At 53.8% G+C, this 16,544-nt stretch overlaps 7 protein-coding genes across 7 annotated transcripts; 3 read left to right on the forward strand and 4 right to left on the reverse strand.

Moving 5' to 3' along the window:
* Positions 1-332: 332 nt before the first annotated feature.
* J4E90_004623 (uncharacterized protein) lies at positions 333-4,182 on the reverse strand (the record flags this gene model as incomplete). The annotated part of the gene is made up of 4 exons (XM_051434187.1): positions 333-503; positions 558-3,307; positions 3,357-3,868; positions 3,944-4,182. 4 exons carry the CDS (start codon positions 4,180-4,182, stop codon positions 333-335), a joined length of 3,672 nt encoding a protein of 1,223 aa, XP_051291443.1.
* A 286-nt stretch (positions 4,183-4,468) lies between these two features.
* J4E90_004624 (uncharacterized protein) lies at positions 4,469-5,905 on the forward strand (the record flags this gene model as incomplete). Its single annotated transcript, XM_051434188.1, has 2 exons — positions 4,469-4,712; positions 4,776-5,905. The coding sequence occupies 2 exons, from the start codon at positions 4,469-4,471 to the stop codon at positions 5,903-5,905; spliced, it is 1,374 nt and encodes a 457-aa protein (XP_051291444.1).
* Positions 5,906-6,264: 359 nt separating this feature from the next.
* On the reverse strand, positions 6,265-7,945 carry J4E90_004625 (uncharacterized protein; the record flags this gene model as incomplete). Its single annotated transcript, XM_051434189.1, has 3 exons — positions 6,265-7,094; positions 7,150-7,743; positions 7,795-7,945. The coding sequence occupies 3 exons, from the start codon at positions 7,943-7,945 to the stop codon at positions 6,265-6,267; spliced, it is 1,575 nt and encodes a 524-aa protein (XP_051291445.1).
* A 395-nt stretch (positions 7,946-8,340) lies between these two features.
* J4E90_004626 (uncharacterized protein) lies at positions 8,341-10,433 on the forward strand (the record flags this gene model as incomplete). The annotated part of the gene is made up of 2 exons (XM_051434190.1): positions 8,341-9,407; positions 9,461-10,433. The coding sequence occupies 2 exons, from the start codon at positions 8,341-8,343 to the stop codon at positions 10,431-10,433; spliced, it is 2,040 nt and encodes a 679-aa protein (XP_051291446.1).
* Positions 10,434-10,497: 64 nt separating this feature from the next.
* Positions 10,498-11,600, reverse strand: J4E90_004627 (uncharacterized protein; the record flags this gene model as incomplete). Its single annotated transcript, XM_051434191.1, has 3 exons — positions 10,498-11,009; positions 11,066-11,247; positions 11,308-11,600. The coding sequence occupies 3 exons, from the start codon at positions 11,598-11,600 to the stop codon at positions 10,498-10,500; spliced, it is 987 nt and encodes a 328-aa protein (XP_051291447.1).
* A 463-nt stretch (positions 11,601-12,063) lies between these two features.
* Positions 12,064-13,947, forward strand: J4E90_004628 (uncharacterized protein; the record flags this gene model as incomplete). The annotated part of the gene is made up of 3 exons (XM_051434192.1): positions 12,064-12,369; positions 12,428-12,639; positions 12,690-13,947. The coding sequence occupies 3 exons, from the start codon at positions 12,064-12,066 to the stop codon at positions 13,945-13,947; spliced, it is 1,776 nt and encodes a 591-aa protein (XP_051291448.1).
* A 1,498-nt stretch (positions 13,948-15,445) lies between these two features.
* On the reverse strand, positions 15,446-16,146 carry J4E90_004629 (uncharacterized protein; the record flags this gene model as incomplete). Its single annotated transcript, XM_051434193.1, has 2 exons — positions 15,446-15,934; positions 15,991-16,146. 2 exons carry the CDS (start codon positions 16,144-16,146, stop codon positions 15,446-15,448), a joined length of 645 nt encoding a protein of 214 aa, XP_051291449.1.
* Between the last annotated feature and the right edge of the window lie 398 nt (positions 16,147-16,544).

The raw sequence follows: 16,544 nt of genomic DNA on the forward strand, positions 1-16,544 counted from the left end.
TTTTACGCATTTTCATCGGCGTATACTGTGGTTTTTATGATGTGTTGGTCCAAAAGTTGGCTTTTTAGCAGCATCTACGGGCGTTCTTGGTGCACGAGATGGATTAGTAGTAGTGTAGAGTGTGTCGCATGGATTCAAACAATACGCTTTATGTGTTACTTTATCGTCGTTGCGGTGATATAAAACTTGCATAAATATCCCATGTAATTCCAAACGCCAAAGCTTATCTACCACCCCCCGATCCAACGCAACCCAACCCAGGGTATCATCGCTTTCATACAGTCATAAACAATTCGACTCGAACAAGAAAGGTGAAAGACGAAGACGCCAGCTTAAGCATTCGCTTGCACAACCTTAAAACCATCCGAGACCATTTTCTGAATATCCTCGTCCTTGTGCTGAAGCTGGTTCAATGCATACGCGACATCGTTCCACTGCCTCTCGCTCTCCGCTCTCGGTAGCCTGGACGCGAGCTTCGCTGCCAGCTGTTTGGCATGTTTGTCCTGAATCAAAGTAAGCATAAAGTGCATCAACGCGGTCAGATGGTTCAAACGTACCTTTTCGATAAACCCAGCCAGGAACTTGACAATCCTCTTCAGAGCATCCTCGCTCAGTCCAGAATCGGCGCTGAGTACACTAAACATGTCGATGAACTGGTTGTACACAGCGTTGTCCTTGGTGGACAGCTCGGTGAAGAACATGCGTGCCATGTCTGCAATCTTCTTGTCGCTGTCTTCGAGACACTTGGCCATTTCGCCTAGCTGGCCCTTGACCTTGACTTGGCCGGCTAGAATCAGGAAGGTTAGGGTCATGAGACATGTGCGCTTGACGCTTGGGTCGCCGTCGTTCAGACGGCGGTAAAGGAAGTCGGTGTTCTCGTCGATGAGATGGTTGAAGCATACGGCCATGTCGCCGAGTGCGACGACAAGGTTACTGCGCACAACGGCGTCTTGGCTTCGTTCGAGGATGGTGAGTAACAGACCGAGGTTGGTCTCGCAGTACTCTGAGCTGACACACATGAGCTTGGCTAAGCACAGTGCAGCTTGTGCTTGTAGCGTTGGGTGGTTATACGACGTGTTGTTGGCGCAAATGTCTGCTACGAGTGGTCCGAAGTTTGCGAGGAGAGACTGTGGACCATATAGAAGTTCACGTTCACGAACGTGTGCAATGGCTTCTGTGAAGTCATCTTCGTTCGTTCCCGCCATGAGCTCTAGATCGTCTTCTTCAGGCGCTGGCGTTGGTTCTTTGGTCGAGCCCCGCTTCCGCCCCTTCTTGAGCGGTGTGGGTCCGGACGAAGACATGGATTTCCTAGGTGTCGGTGCCATCTTATCTTTCTCAGCCTTGCGGCGCTTGAACTCAAGCTCACAAAGCTCCAAGTGGACGATTTGTTTTATGGCAATGTGACCGACAACGAAAAGCAGCTGCGATAATGCAAGCGCCGAATTCTGTTTCTTTTGTTGTGGTTCCTCAACCGCAGGCGCGTCGGGCATCTCCTCATCTCCCTGATCGACCTCCATTGGTTCCGCAGCACTGGAACTAGACGTCGGCCGTGACTCAGCTTTCGCTTGTCCCGCAAACACACGCTTTGTGACTTTGCGGATGATCTCGGAGCACAAAACGTCGGGATGTTTTGAGAGGACGTATATAGCACTGATGGCTTGTTCTGCAACGCCAAACCATTCCTTGCTATCAGATGGCATCTCTGTGATGGCGGCCAGTCTGACAAGAACTGCGTGATCGTTTGGAAGCTTGACGGTCTGTACTGGCTTGTCGTTCGAGGCCTGCCTTCCAGGTGGTGGACTCATGCGGCGCAGAGCTATACAGGTGTATCGAGCCAGACCCAAATCGCGTCGGCCGAGCTCCCCGAGACCAATGCGCAGACATACTTCCATCTCCTCGACAATGATCTGTGGAGCCGAGAGTGCGAGCATACCCAGAACGATGATTGCTCCACGGCGCTGGTTCTTGGAAATGTCTTTCTTCTGGTATCCATATATTTGCCAAAGCTTCTGAATAACCAACGCGTTGACTAGCCCCTGCTTCATCATGGTGCTGAGGAGCTGCTCGAGTGATGTGAGTTCAGCGGGGGTTGTGCCAAATGTCAGACTGATCATGTTCTTCGAGATGTAGTTAGCAACTGCATTGGCATCAAAGCCAGGTGGCGCGTCGAAGAAGAGGCCCTTATAGCACTCCAACAGATGCGTCTGAACACCCTTGCCTTCGTCGCTGTTGCCCTTGGTCCAAATAAGACGCAACATCCTCCGGATACCGAGCTTCGCATTCGCGATCTTGTATGCGTCGATTGTCACAAAGAAGTCCATGGCCTCGATAACTTCGCTCTTGTTCTTGGACGACAGTAATTGAGTGACCACCTCAGCAGCGTCGTTGAGCACTTCGATGAATTTGAGCGCTTCCATCAGATACTTGCGTACTGCCTGGAACTTTTCCAGTTCTTGCGCGGTCGCAGCGTCTCTCTGTGCCTTTGCAATTACAGCAGCTCTCTCTTCCTCGGACATCTCGGATGGATGTTGGGGTGCTTCATCGTTATCGGCCTGAGTTGCGTCTTGCAATAGAGTCTCGTCTACAGTCTGTTCACCAGGGGCACGCTCGCGTAGCTCTTCCGGGGGTTGTAAGGCGTCGATCTGAGCGTCGACATCGGCCAACCTCTGTTCCCAATCCTTGGTCGATAGCAATCCACCATCAAAGGTAGTGAAAGGATGGGTTGAGATGAGCTTCGCGAGCAGCTTGACTGCGTTACGACGTACATTACTGCTCTTGTCTTCCAGACTACGTGCAGCGAGTTCGGCGACCTTCTGCCTGCGCTTGGGGTATTTCTGCTCTAGATCCAAGAGTTTGATGTAGACTTGCATCACTCGAGCACGGCAGTAGGGGTTGATGTCCAGGAAGCGGTCCTGTAGTACGTCGAAGAAGATGCGAATTTGTTGCTTGTGTTGCTCGCTGCGGTCGTCCTGGCTCAGCTTGCTAAGCATGATGATCAAGTTTCCGCACACCTCAATCAGAGCGCAACGGAGGGTATATGACTCGCTGTCCAGTAAATTGGCGAGCAACGTCATTTGACGAATGACAAGATGCGGCGTGAGTTCGGAGATCTTGGTAAGAAAGGTCGAGATGGACTTTGGCCCCTTCAGATCGGTAGAACTGAATTCTTTGCTGCTGATGTCCTTCAACACGTCTTCGGTAAGCTGTGGGTAGTCGAAAGCGTCGGCTAGTGTGAAGAGGAATTCGGCCATGGGCTCTGCGAGATGCTCGAAGTATGTCAAGCTCTGGTTGATGGACGTCTGAGCAGCTGCCATGGGTATTAGCATAGTCACTTGTCGAAGTCCTCTTCTACCTACTGTATGCATGTCCGTGAGACTTGACGGCAAAGCACAGAACCCTGAAGCAGTGACTCCGTATGGCGTTGCTCTTGACTCTTGCCTCGTTCTCGAGGATGTGGTATACTGGCTTGGTGAAGAGGCCGATGAAGGTATCTCGCTCCGAGGTGGTAACGAAGATTCGGCCCAGCTTGAGCCTCAGCACCTTGCTCATGCGGTCGAGAGCCGTCTCTAGTTGCGCTGAGGCATCCCAGACGACGTCTTTGCCGCCTCCCGCTTTCGTCTTTGTGGCCTTACCCCGCCCCCGCGCTGCTGGTGCGGAAGCAGACTTCTCCAGCGCTCTGGTCTCGACGGCGGAGATGGTCCATCGGAGAAGGAAGCCGTACATCTCCAGCAGGTTCTTGTGGTGTGGTATCGCATCTTGGTCTTCGGCTTCGAGGTCGGCGTGGATGATGTCGGTTTGCGTGGACAGCGCCGAGGAGATGAGGTCGAGGATCTTGCTGAGGATGGCTGGCGGTATTTGCGACGAGTGCCTAGATAGTCGGAACAGTTTAGAATTAGGTTCCGTGTCATATTGTTTTGCATCCTTTGGATATGCGGGGACGCACTTCAAGAGAAACTGCAGCGTGTCAAACACAGAGCTGCGAGTAATCGCATCTGGACTCTCTGCCACGGCATCAACCACAGGATTCAGCTCGCTGTTGATCAATCCGGGCGACGACAGCGATTCTGGCTCATCTTCGCAGTCTTGCAGCGCCTGCGGGGCCTCGGGGGTGGGTATCGCGGAGGGATCGCTGTCGAACAGCTTAACCGCCTCATTGATGTCAAAATCCACCCGGGCGTCCATGATGATCAGAGTCGCTTGGGGAAATCAGAAATCAGAAACAAGAAGCGACGAAATGAGCGTCGGGGCTAGGGTGGGGGTGTTTGCGCCGTGAAAGTTAAGATGCGGCCGCAACCGTCGCACATGCACCGACCCAGGAAGGCGCGTTGCAGCTGTTTGTTGATGGTCCGAGCGGCTGCCATCAGTCTTCCCCTTTCGGCCTAGGCAGCCAGGGTCCAACGCGTCGGCCGCCATACCGCGAAGAAAGATTCACGCATCGTTCAACACAACATCACAGGCCACGCGCACCATGGCAAAGGCACGCACTTCACTGCGTCATGCAGAGGCAATCGACGTCCATGAGGACGACATGGGAGAGGACCAGGCCGAAGAGACACAGGACGAAAGCATGAATCCGCTCGACGAAAGCGGGCGCACTGCCGATAGCAGCGACGAAGAAGTCGAAGATTCCGTCCAGGAAGATATGGCACGCTTCGAGGAGACATTTGTCGGAATCAGCAAGCGGTTCCGACTGATTAACCGCATTGGAGAGGGTATGTCCGACATCATTGGCTTGCAATATGCAGGGTAGCGAGCTGGACTCACACTTTCCACAGGAACCTTCTCCACCGTCTACAAGGCTGAGGATCTCGAATACACCAAGTACAACAACGATTGGGACATCGACGAGCGCGAGGAGGCTAAATCTCTCCCAGCACACAAGAGGCAACCTGCCAGAAAGCCCCGCTACGTCGCAATCAAGAAGATCTACGTCACGAGCAGTCCGATACGCATCTTCAACGAGCTCGAATTACTGTTTGATCTGAGGGAGGCGGATTCAGTATGTCCGCTCATCACCGCCTTCCGCCACCAGGACCAGGTCGTCGCTGTGTTGCCCTACTACCAGCACCGTGACTTCCGCGATTACTACCGCGACATGGGCATTTCCGACATGCGCTGTTACTTCAAGAGCCTGTTCACTGCACTCGCAGCCGTACACAAGAAAGGTATCATTCACCGCGACGTCAAACCTACCAATTTCCTCTACAATACCTCGCAGTCTCGTGGAGTCCTTGTTGACTTTGGCCTCGCCGAGCGAGAGGGCACAGACTGGCACAACTGCGCCTGCCACATGTCGGAGGAAGACCGTCGATACAGGATATCACACAGTGTCTACGCGCAGACACAGTCAGCAGGCCACACCGCTTCCGCATACCCCAAGAACGATACACGAAACAGCCGTCGTGCCAACCGCGCGGGCACCCGTGGTTTCCGTGCGCCCGAAGTACTCCTAAAGTGCACCCAACAGACCTGCTCCATCGACGTCTGGAGTGTCGGTGTCATCCTGCTCACCATGCTCTCGAAGCGGTTCCCTTTCTTCCACAGTGCAGACGACATCGATGCGCTCCTCGAGATCACGACCATCTTCGGACGAAAGAAGATGCGAGAGACAGCCCTCCTGCACGGTCAGGTATTCGAGACCAATGTACCCAGCTATAGCGAGGGTGGGCACAGTCTGGAGAAGATAATACTCTGGTGCACAGGCCGCACAGGCGACAAGACACAACCCAAGAGGGAGCTGGATGACGATGAGAAGGAGGCTGTCCAGTTCTTGTACCGCCTACTGGAATGCAATCCTGCGAAGCGCATCACAGCAGAAGAAGCGCTCCACCACCCGTTCCTTGTGAATGCTTACGAAGAACATGAGGTGGACGATGACATGAGAGAGGACTTTGTAGAGAATTAACGCCATCAATCACGTCTATACGATGACGATGTATGAGTAATAGCATGGAAGGCGTACAACGGCATGGGCATAGTACAGGAGTTTTGGCCATTTACAGAGCGGCGACTCAATGAGTTATTGCGATACCCTTCCATACGGTCAAGAGCATGTTCAATATACTTTTGCTCAATAGCGATCGTGCATTGTGATATATCTGAGTCAGTTTGATCCCGCACGGTTGACTGCTAACTGAAGCACAGAGCGATGTCATTGGGATAATTGCAGATTCATTCTCATTACTCATAATCAAAGAAGCAGCACTGTTCGATCCAGGAACGCTAATACGTCCAAGGTGACTGTATCCTCCTCCAATTCGTCGACTACTCATCCTGAGCGCATTTCTGCGTCATACTGCGGATCTTCTCGCCAAACAGATAAACAAAGATGCCCAAGAACATCAGTGCGGCCACAATGCCGCCGCAGATATTGAACGCACCCTCATACCCAGCCTTCTCAACGAAAGCGATCGACCCGAACGAGATTCCAAAGCCAATGAAGCCCCTGAGCGAGCAGATGAGAACGAGCGCAGCATCGATGCGCTGAGGATAAGCATCCATGCAGTACACGAAACTGGAAACGACAATACCGACGAAACCAAAGTACTCGACGTTTAGCGTGACGGCGATGCCAGCCCAGCTCCAGTTGTTTGGGTTCTGCGCCGTCATACCGTAGATGATGGTCGAGATGAGGATAGACACCAGCGGGATGATAAGAGCGAGGAGACGGTATTCCGGCTGACTCACACCATCATTCCTCTTACTCATCGTCTTGACGATCAAATCGCTCAGGGAACCGCAGAAGAGCGGGACTGCAACAGCCGTTGCGACCTGTCCCGCGAAAACATAGCCCAACATATCGAAGTTCCAGAGATAGGGCGGTTGGACGAGGACGCCGGCGAAGAGGGCGGACATGAGGACGTAAATACCGAGGGCGGCGGAATTGATGAAAATGAGCCAGAGGATGTTGGGAAACCAGATGATTTGGAACATTTGCTTCCAGCAGGATATGGCTTCGGACCAGTGGGCGTGGCCTTTCCAGGGGAGCATGTCTTTGACGAAGCTGCGGGGCGCATAGTTGACAGTGTCGAGGGGGCGCTTGGTGTTTGTTGTTACGGGGACGAGGGTGCCGTCTTCGTCGATGCCTTGGCCGTCTGGCGTGTGTAAGTATACATGCGATACTGTGGGTTGCGGTGTAGGTGGACTTACTCAGTGCCTCCAGCGTGCGCTCATACTTAGTCTCCGCGACAAAGATGATGCTGAGGACTGCAATAGCTCCGCTCAGACATCCAAAGACACCATACCACCACCTCCAGCCCAGATCATTCGCGAGATACGAACTCGCTACGATGAGCGCAGCTGTACCAAGCGTCTGCAGCGCGCAGAACCACGCAATGACATGGCCTCTCTCGTGCAGGTAGAAAATCTCCTGTACGATGATCGGGCACAGCGCTTCAGCTTGGCCGGCAGCAATCGACATGACATTTCTGCCTGCGATGTGCGACTCCAGACTTCCACTGTAGGCGCACCAGAGACATCCGAAGGAGAGCACAATGGTCGACAAGAGATAGACTGGCCTGCGGCCGATGGCATGGGCTACAGGGATCGCGAGGAGGTTGCCAACGCCCATGTAGAAGGCTGGCCAGGTTGCAAGGTCGCTGGTCTTTGGGTCGCCGCCGTATGAGGCTTTTACGATGGGTAAGATGGCGGTGATGCCGCTGGCCATTAGGTTTCCGGTTGCAGCGTAGAGGCCGACGATGATCAGGATGATGTACTTTTGCCATTTTGGCAGGTTCAGAGGATCTATTTTCGTTAGCGATCCTCGTCTTGATGGTTTTGATGGGTTGGAGCTACCATTGGGATCTCTGCTCGGTGTTGGGATCAGCACAATGCCATCCTCGTCGTACAATCTGATAGTGCCAACCACCGGTCTGGCAGCTTTCTTATGAGCATCGACTATCTCAATGTGAGCACTGGCTTCGTTCTTGGAGTCGTGAAGCGCCATGATGGACAGCCGCTGATGCCTCGAAACAGAGAGGCATTTCCCAGAATTTGTACACCTCCAGCTCCGAAGTGGACGCAGCTACCAGCGCCATGGCACCTTGTTCGTGACTTGGAACACGACTCTCAGCGCAGTGCAACCCCGGACCTCGCCCGCACTGGGCCGCGCAGCCCAATAAGTATGCGAACGGATTGTGGAGGGAGCGCGGGCTAAGCTGAATGCAGGTGTGGGGATAGCCCGGTCCAGGCAGGGGGAAAAGCTGGGAACGACATGGGGGACACGAGACGAGACATGCGGGGTACGCGCGTACCGTGTACTTACAGGCCCTGGAGATTTTGAGCCTCAAGCTCCTCGGCAAATGTTCACCACCCACACCACGTACGTCACCTTCACGCACCATGAGCGAAGCCGGCATCAAGACATCGCAGCGCGTGAGCCGCTCGTGCGTCGAGTGCAGCCGTCGCAAAATCCGCTGCGACAAGAAATCCCCCTGCGCGCCCTGCGTGCGCCGCAATGCCGGAAACTCCTGCCGCCGGCCGATCGTCCGCGTCAGGGGACAGCTAACCGTCTACGCCGACTCCGATGCTGCCAGCGCGGAGGATGTGCAACTCGAGGACCTCCTGCGCGAACGAGGCGCCCTGCGCGCCCAGATTGCTGAGCTCGAGACTGCTCTTGCGCTGTCGAAGCCTTGTGCTCATAGCCGCACCAGCGAATCTACAGACTATTCTGCACCGTCGGCTTCCCTGGAGGACTTGATCCCGGCTTTTGAACAGTTCGACATCGGTATCACGACCAATGCTGCGCGTGAGGGTGGCGAGAAGGATCTCATAGATAGACTTTACGAACCTGCTGCGGATCCCATCTATCTGCTTCTTCCCAGTAAAGACGCTAGTATCCAACTCGTTACCTTCTCGCTCCAAACGCTGGGTTGGCTGCACTGCGCCGTGGATGCTGATGTCTTCTTCGGAGAACATGAAGAGTTCTGGCAGAGTACGCAGCTCGGTGCTGGCATCGATCGCGCACGGAGACCTTGGCTGGTTGTCTACCTTGCTGTCCTGGCTGTGGGCATTCTCTATTCCAACCCAGACGAACTACCCGATGTCAATCAGCTACCTCAACTAGGAATGCCACTAGACAACCCTGTCTCTATCGCAGTACATACGTCTCGTCTCTGGTATGAGGCTGCGCTGAAAGAGTTGGAGAGATATGGGTTTGCAGGCTCACCTTCCCTCCCTGTTGTTCAGGCTCTGTCAGTACTTACACTATGTCATTCCAACTTTGGTGAACACCAGCGAGAGTGGCTCATCACTGGCTTCGCGACCAACATGGCAAGATGCCTTGATATGCACAAGCTAGGGAATGAAGTGAACATCTCCAAAGACCTGTGCAAAAGACCGGAGTGGTCATCACCTTCGCAGCGAGAGATGGGGCGTCGGTTGTGGTGGGCTTGCGTTATACGGGATTGGTAAGTAGTGGTTACGTGCGCTTTGGCCCAACTGATCTGACTGACCCCTCTAGGCTTGGAAGTTGGTCTAGACCGCCATCAATTTCCCCCGCCAGCTTTTGCTGCCATGTATCGACCCTCACCAGCCAAGACGATTACATACTACCCAGAATACCCATGGCTGATAGTCCTGCGTCTTTCGAGTCTGGAAATCTCGCTACTCCTTCACCGGCTCATTATCATTCCATCATGTGCCGTGTCTCCTACATAGTCTACATCTACATCAAAGCCAACACGCATCAGACGAACCTCAAGTTCATCAAAGCTATCGAGGAGGTTCAGACTGTTCGGCGAGACCTACCTCTGCACCTGTCGCCAAACTTCCCAGCCAACGAAGATGATAGGATATGGGAGTTAGAGTACCCTTGGATACCATTCCAGCGCTATCAGATCCACTACGTTATTGATTTCTTATTGCTGACCATCGCTCGTGTGTTGTCACCGGAGAATCCAGATGACGACCCAAACTTCAGACAGCTTGCTCTCCAGTCTGCCAACAACATACTGAACTACTACGCGAAGCCTGTTCCCAGGGTTTACAGATTAGTTTGGGTTATATCTGCGTCAACAGTCGCAGCTGCTATATACGTATCGTTAGACATGCTTGCCAACCCGCATGACTATCGAGGTGACGCAAAACTTCGCATCATCAACCTTCTAAGAATGGCGTTTACTGAGCTGAGAAAGCACTCTGCCGTTGCTGTCCATGCCGCGAAAGGCTCGGCTGTACTTGAGGGGCTTCTGCCCGTGCTTGAACGACACGACACTGAGCTTCCCGGAACGTCACGTACGATACACGAACTACTGCAGCAGCTGTCGATGGCTGATCACAGCAACACCAACGACTTATCCAACTCGGCGCCTCCAATGGACGGCTTTGCGCACCACGGCAACTACGAGAATATCGACATGTTCGATGGGATTGGCAGTACACTCAATGCAACATACGGTTTTGACGACTGGGACGAGGTGTTTGCTCAAATGTGAATGATTTCTATACAACGCTATACAAATTCGTCTCTGCCTAAGAAAGTCATACACTATGTCCCTCTCAGTACGGCTTCACACCCGCCAGCTTAAGCAGCTTGTCCGTCAACTCCGGCTTCTCAAGCGGCTCCGTCCGCTCCCACGGATCAATCTCCCCATCCACCTTGGCCTTCCCTTGCGAATGGATATTGATATGTGGCCAATGAGTCGTCGCCTCCCACTTCTCGAAGATCTCCTTCTTCTTCTCCAGATCCTCCTTGGACGCCATGGCTGCCGGTGTGTAGCACGCGTAGATGATGGTGCGGATGTTGTCCGTCTCGGGGTACACGGCGTAGTGCATCTGGCGCGAATCCCACAGGATGAGATCGCCGGGCTCGGCGCAGACCTTGACCATCTTGCAGCCTTGGTCTTCGTACCACTTTACGTCGGTGTCTTGGAAGGGGTAGAAGTCGTAGTGGAGGGCGGCAAGGGGGCCCTTGGTTCGGTCCGGAGGGTGTTGCTTGAAGAACTTGTCGAAGAGCTTGGCGCTGCCTTCCATTACGACGAGTCCGCCGTCTTTGGGACCGGCCTCGGAGACTTAGTGTGTTAGTAGGGTGCTTTGGGATGGTTCGGAGAGAGGAGATCTGGCGTACGGTTGATGATACCCTGTACGCACGACAGGCCTTGTCGCTCTGGCGCCTGGTCGACGTGCGGCCATGGCTTGCTGCCAGCCATCTTGCCAGCATTCGGCAGTGTGAGGTTGATAGTGTCGTATGACACGATGAGCTCGTTTGTGTTCCACAACTTCTCAAACGCAGCTAGAACACCTGGCTCCCTATTCGCAAAAGCATTAGCCGCCAAGATCGACGCATGGTTGGTGAAGAGTAGTTCTCACTGTCTAGCCTCCCAAACATACTTCTCATGTGCAGCGCAGTAGTTGAGGTACATGCCGTTCTTGAAGCTCTGGGGCAGATTCTCCTTGGTCCATGTCTCTGGCTTATTGATATCGAAGTCGTTGGGGAAAGTACCGAGCCAATCCATCATCTTGTTGCGGTACTTCAGAGCCCGCTCCTTGGGCACTACGCCCTTGAGGACGACATAGCCCTTCTCGTAGAAATCATCTCGCCAGTCGCCGTACTTTTGCTGAGCAGCACTCGTGTTCTCGTTGTCGTCAAGGAAGGGTGCCATATTCGCAATACAATGAGTTGATGAGTTTGAGATGGAGTAATGGATTCGGAGGTGATGGCACAAGATATTCCTCCACTGATATACCTCGCACCCCTCTATAATCCTCTCGGTCACATTACCCCGGCTCGCCCGTCCACGGCCGCTCCCTGCGGGGGCAGACAAGCTCCATTATGGGGCGGACCCTGCGGCTCACTGCATCACGGTCGAGATCGGGCGAGCCTTAGCGTGCATGTGCATCTCGAAACGCTCCACATGCCGACGCTACACCTCGAGAGCCGTGTGTAGATTTACAAAGGCAGGTCACTCGGTAGAAGTGTCGCGGCCGAGAACGGTCGGGCGGTTTCCACGGAGTCCACCAAACGTTGATGGGTTCTTTTCAAAACCACGATGCGGCCTCCTCCTTCTCATGTTGTCACACGTCACTCGCAACATCTTCTCTGTTCGCTCTTTTCATACTGCAGTTATGCCTCTTGCTTTTCAGGTCGCCAATCTGGCTGTCAAGCCGCCTAAGGTGGGTGAGAATGGTTACCAAGGCTTCAATCCGCGCAAAGAGACGCTTCGCAAGGGGTACCAAAGCCGAGATGGCGCCCGCGCGCTCTCTGAAGATATGATCGCTGAGCACGACGTCGCTGTCAAAGTACGAGATGGATGTACGCTGTACTGCGACATCTACCGGCCAGTTGGGAGCGATGGGAGTGAGAAGGTACCTGCGATTGTGGCCTGGAGTCCTTTTGGCAAGAAACATACGGGTATTGATATGATGTCAAAGGTTCGTGTTTACCGCACAGAACAAAGACTCTGCATGAGGAAAGACTAACATCATCCAGGTCAAATGGGGCTGCGGTGTGCCGAAAGGCTGCCTCAGCGGTCTTGAACGCTTCGAAGGACCCGACCCGGCGGAATACGTTCCTCGAGGATATGCGGTTGTCAACGTAGATTCGAGAGGTGCGGGAGACTCAGATGGAGACATTGTCATTATGGGAAAGCAAGAAGGCGAGGATGGTCACGACGTGATCGAAGAGCTCGCAAAGATGGACTGGTAGGATTTGCACCGAACTTCCGGATAACACTGATCTAACGATGATACAGGTGTAACGGCTCGATCGGACTGGCAGGCAACTCGCATCTCGGAATCGTCCAATGGTTCATCGCGGCAACACAACCTCCCTCGCTCAAAGCCATCGCACCCTGGGAAGCCTGTGGTGATCTTTACCGCGAACAGTTCGTCCGTGGCGGAGCTTGGGACAATGGCCTCTTCGACTTCATAACCGAGCACGTAATCCGGGGCAAGAACGGACTCGAAGACTTCAAAGAGATGTACCGTCGCTCCTCAACCATGAACCCCTACTGGGCAGACAAGCGCGCCGACATTGCCAGCATCAGAATCCCAACCTACATCGTCGCATCCTACTCCAGTTTCGTGCATACCATGGGCTCGATACGCGGCTGGATGCAAGTCGACACAAAAGACAAGTGGTTAAGATGGGACCCGTATCAAGAGTGGTACGACCTATGGGCCGTCCAAGAATCCATCGACGAGCTCGCATCCTTCTTCGACCGGTACCTAAAGGGCGAGAAGAACGATTGGGAAAACACACCGCGCGTACGCATGTCGTCGCTCAACTACGGCGACAAAGAAGCCATCTACCCCATCGTCGAAGAAGACTTCCCCATTCCACGAACAGACTACCGCACCCTCTACCTCTCCGCCGATAACAAGCTTGAAGCCAATGCACCAAGCACGGCCGGCACCTTAACCTACAACTCCGAAAGCAACACCAGCCCCGTCTCCCACGCAGCCTTCACAATGACCTTCGACAAGCCTACCCGGCTCATGGGCCTACCCAAAGCCGTACTGTACATGTCGTGTCCAGACTTCAACGACATGATCGTCTACGTCCTCATCCGCAAACTAGACAAGTCGGGTAAACCCATGATCGCCATAAACATCCCCTGGTCCGCCGCGCCCTACACCTCCGCATCTTCCATCCCCGAATCAGACTACTCAAACCTAATGATCTACTACGGCCCCACAGGCGTCCTCCGCGCCTCCCACCGCAAAACCGATCCCTCGCAGTCTATCCACCCACAGTATCCTTTCCATACGCACGACGAGGTGCAGAAGGTGCCGGCGGGTGAGGTCGTGAAGTTGGAGATAGGGCTGTGGGCTATGGGTGTTGATTTTGAGGCTGGAGAGGGGATTTCCGTGCAGATTAGTGGTGAGTATCCGCTTGTGCAGGAGTTTGGTCCGAGGAAGAAGGTGGAGCTTGAGGAGAGGAATAGGGGGATGCATGTTGTGCATGTGGGTGGGGAGTGCGGTAGTCATGTTGTTTTGCCGTTTGTGTGAGGGGCGTGTTGGGGTAACGTGATTGTACCTAGAAGACATGGTTCTATAGATGTTCGTTAATTTACCAATGTACAAAATGCAGTGCCTCAAAACACAGCCACAGTGCGTCAATCTTTATGTCCCTTCCCGTTAGCCGTCAAGAAAACCTCCCGTATGTCTAAATTGGCACGCCTTACTGCCCTGGATCTTCCCTATTCTGTCCTAGCTTCATGCCATAATCTCTTGGCGTATCGGGCGCCTGACTTGAATAGGTTACGCGCGGTGAGGCTCTTCATACGACTATAATTACGCGAGGACGTTTACATGCTAATAGGGGCCCAGGCGTCGGTGAAGTGGGGAAAAAGTCTTTTGGTGGCATGGTTGGCATAGGTGTTAGATGAGAGCCTCGGGATGGGCATTGCTTGAGTAAAGTAGTAGAAGAAGAAAAGTGGGTAAAGTGCCGCTGGTGCCGGTGGATGGGATGAGTATAAGGAAAAGTAAAAGTATGTTAGGTACGGATCAAACAAAGACGGAATACTACATATCTCCCGCACGACTTCGGATCCACGAAAACATTTCTGCCTCAAGAATACAACGAAAACATCCTCACCCACACAACACTACCTGGGCATTTCACAACCATGTCTTCCCTCACCTCCTTAGACACCTTTCTCTTTCCCTCCCCAACCACCCCACCCCCCTCAGGCACAGTCATGATAATATCCGGCACCCCCTACCCCACGCCCCTAACCTGCCCCGCCTCCTCACAAAACATGTACTTCAGCGACGTGTCCGGCGCGTGGTGCACGTACAACATCGGCAACAACGTCAGCAACAAAACGATCCCTTACCTCGCCTCGTGCTGCAAACCCGGGGCTGAGGTGAAAATGTGGCAGGACTGCATGCTTTACTGCGAGGTTACGCTGGAGCAGAGGAGGGAGTGGAGGGAGTGCGTCGAGAGCATTTATCCGGAAGCGAAGACGGATAAGAAGTTTAATTTTCAGCAGGGGTGCTTCGGGTGGGCTCAGGATTTGGAGGGGATAGAGGGGCCGAATGGGACGAGGGCGGCGGAGGTGGCGCAGAGTACGACGGCCGTGGGGAGTGCGGTGCAGACGGGGGATGGGGAAGGTATGTTGAGACATGACGAGATAAGTGTGAATTGTTTGACTGACTGATTGGTGTTAGGTAAGGCGAGTGGAGATAGAGCTTCTTTGAGGCTGGTGGGATGGATGGTGGCTTTTTTGGCTGTGGGAGCTGGACTTTTGGCTTGAGTGTTAGTTCGGTGTTGGGCTGAGCTACGAAACGGAAGATGTCCCGTTGTATACCCATGGAGAAGGAGAAAAGGCTGTAAGATAGATGCGAGGGCTGCTTGATTAGTATAGTCCTCACTGTAGTAATGCTGAGCATCAGTGACATCGTAAGGCGTATGCCATGCGCTGCCACCACTCACCATGCAGGCAGCCTTGAATGCATCTGATGTATACACAATATGTTTTACAATTCCCACCTCACAACTACTTCAGGCAGTCTGCTTCCTCGCATTCTTGACCTTACTCTCCGCCTTAACCTCCGCCTTCGTCTTCTTGCCCTGCTCCAACCGTCTCTCCTTGGCCGTCTTCTGCTGTCCAGCCTGTCCACCATGCGCCTCAGCCCGTGCCTTTTCCGCCTCGGTATGTATCCTCATACCCTCCATAGCCTCGGCCAATGTGGGTATTGTTAAGCCTTGTTTCCGCGCCAGCGCCAGTCTTTGGATACTCGCTTGCCTGCCCCGCTCCGCCGACCGTACGTCCTTCAATAACCGCTCTTTGATGCGCTGTTCGTCGAGTTGTGCTTGGGTGAGGACTGGGGGTCGGTTTTCGACGGGCTCGCCAAAGGGCGCGACGATGGAGGTTACGACGTGGCGGATTACTTTGGAGGTGCGGTAGCCGGATGTTATGCGCACAATGTCTCCTTCGACGACGGAGTTGTTGGGGTCGCGGGCTATGTATGTTTTGGGGGCTGGGAAGTGCTGGTTTGTTCGTCAGCACTGCTATGGGCAAATGTGCGATTGTCGTGCCAACACACCTTCCTGAACTTCTTATTCCATTCGTGTTCTGCGACGCGCACTCGTACTGCTCTCGCCATCTTGCCTGCTGAAACTACGACGCCGACTTTCTGGCTTGTGAAACATGGTGGGAGAATTGGTTTTCCGGCTATCGCCTTGGTCGCTATCGACGCCATGGCGGGTGGTAGTGGGTGTGGAGTTGAGGCGTGGTTGGTGTGCGGTGGTTGCGGAGGTCTTGCGGAGGTTTGCTAGCGCGGGCTGCACACGCCAAGGTCGACCTGAAGGTGCGTGTATAGAGACGGCAACTCAATGCGTCCTTGTAAGTTATCTAATCGCGTGTCGGAGGCGTGTGGGGTGGTGTAGCCTCGATTCACCGTCGTCGCATGGGAAATGCTTCGCATGAAAAGTGAAGTCGGTAATGCCAAGGCTTAACTCCGATTGGCCGCATAATCTACGTTACTGCTATCGTGTCCCATTCGCAACATCCACTTTCACATTCCAAGTCGCCCTCCCGCTTTCACTCTCCCAATTCTTTCTTTTCGGGGTCGCTCGTACCTGAGTTTCACACGCGAAC

Source organism: Alternaria incomplexa, assembly GCF_024043165.1.
Source record: "Alternaria incomplexa strain BMP 0042 chromosome Unknown scaffold_6, whole genome shotgun sequence".
NCBI lineage: Eukaryota > Fungi > Ascomycota > Dothideomycetes > Pleosporales > Pleosporaceae > Alternaria > Alternaria incomplexa.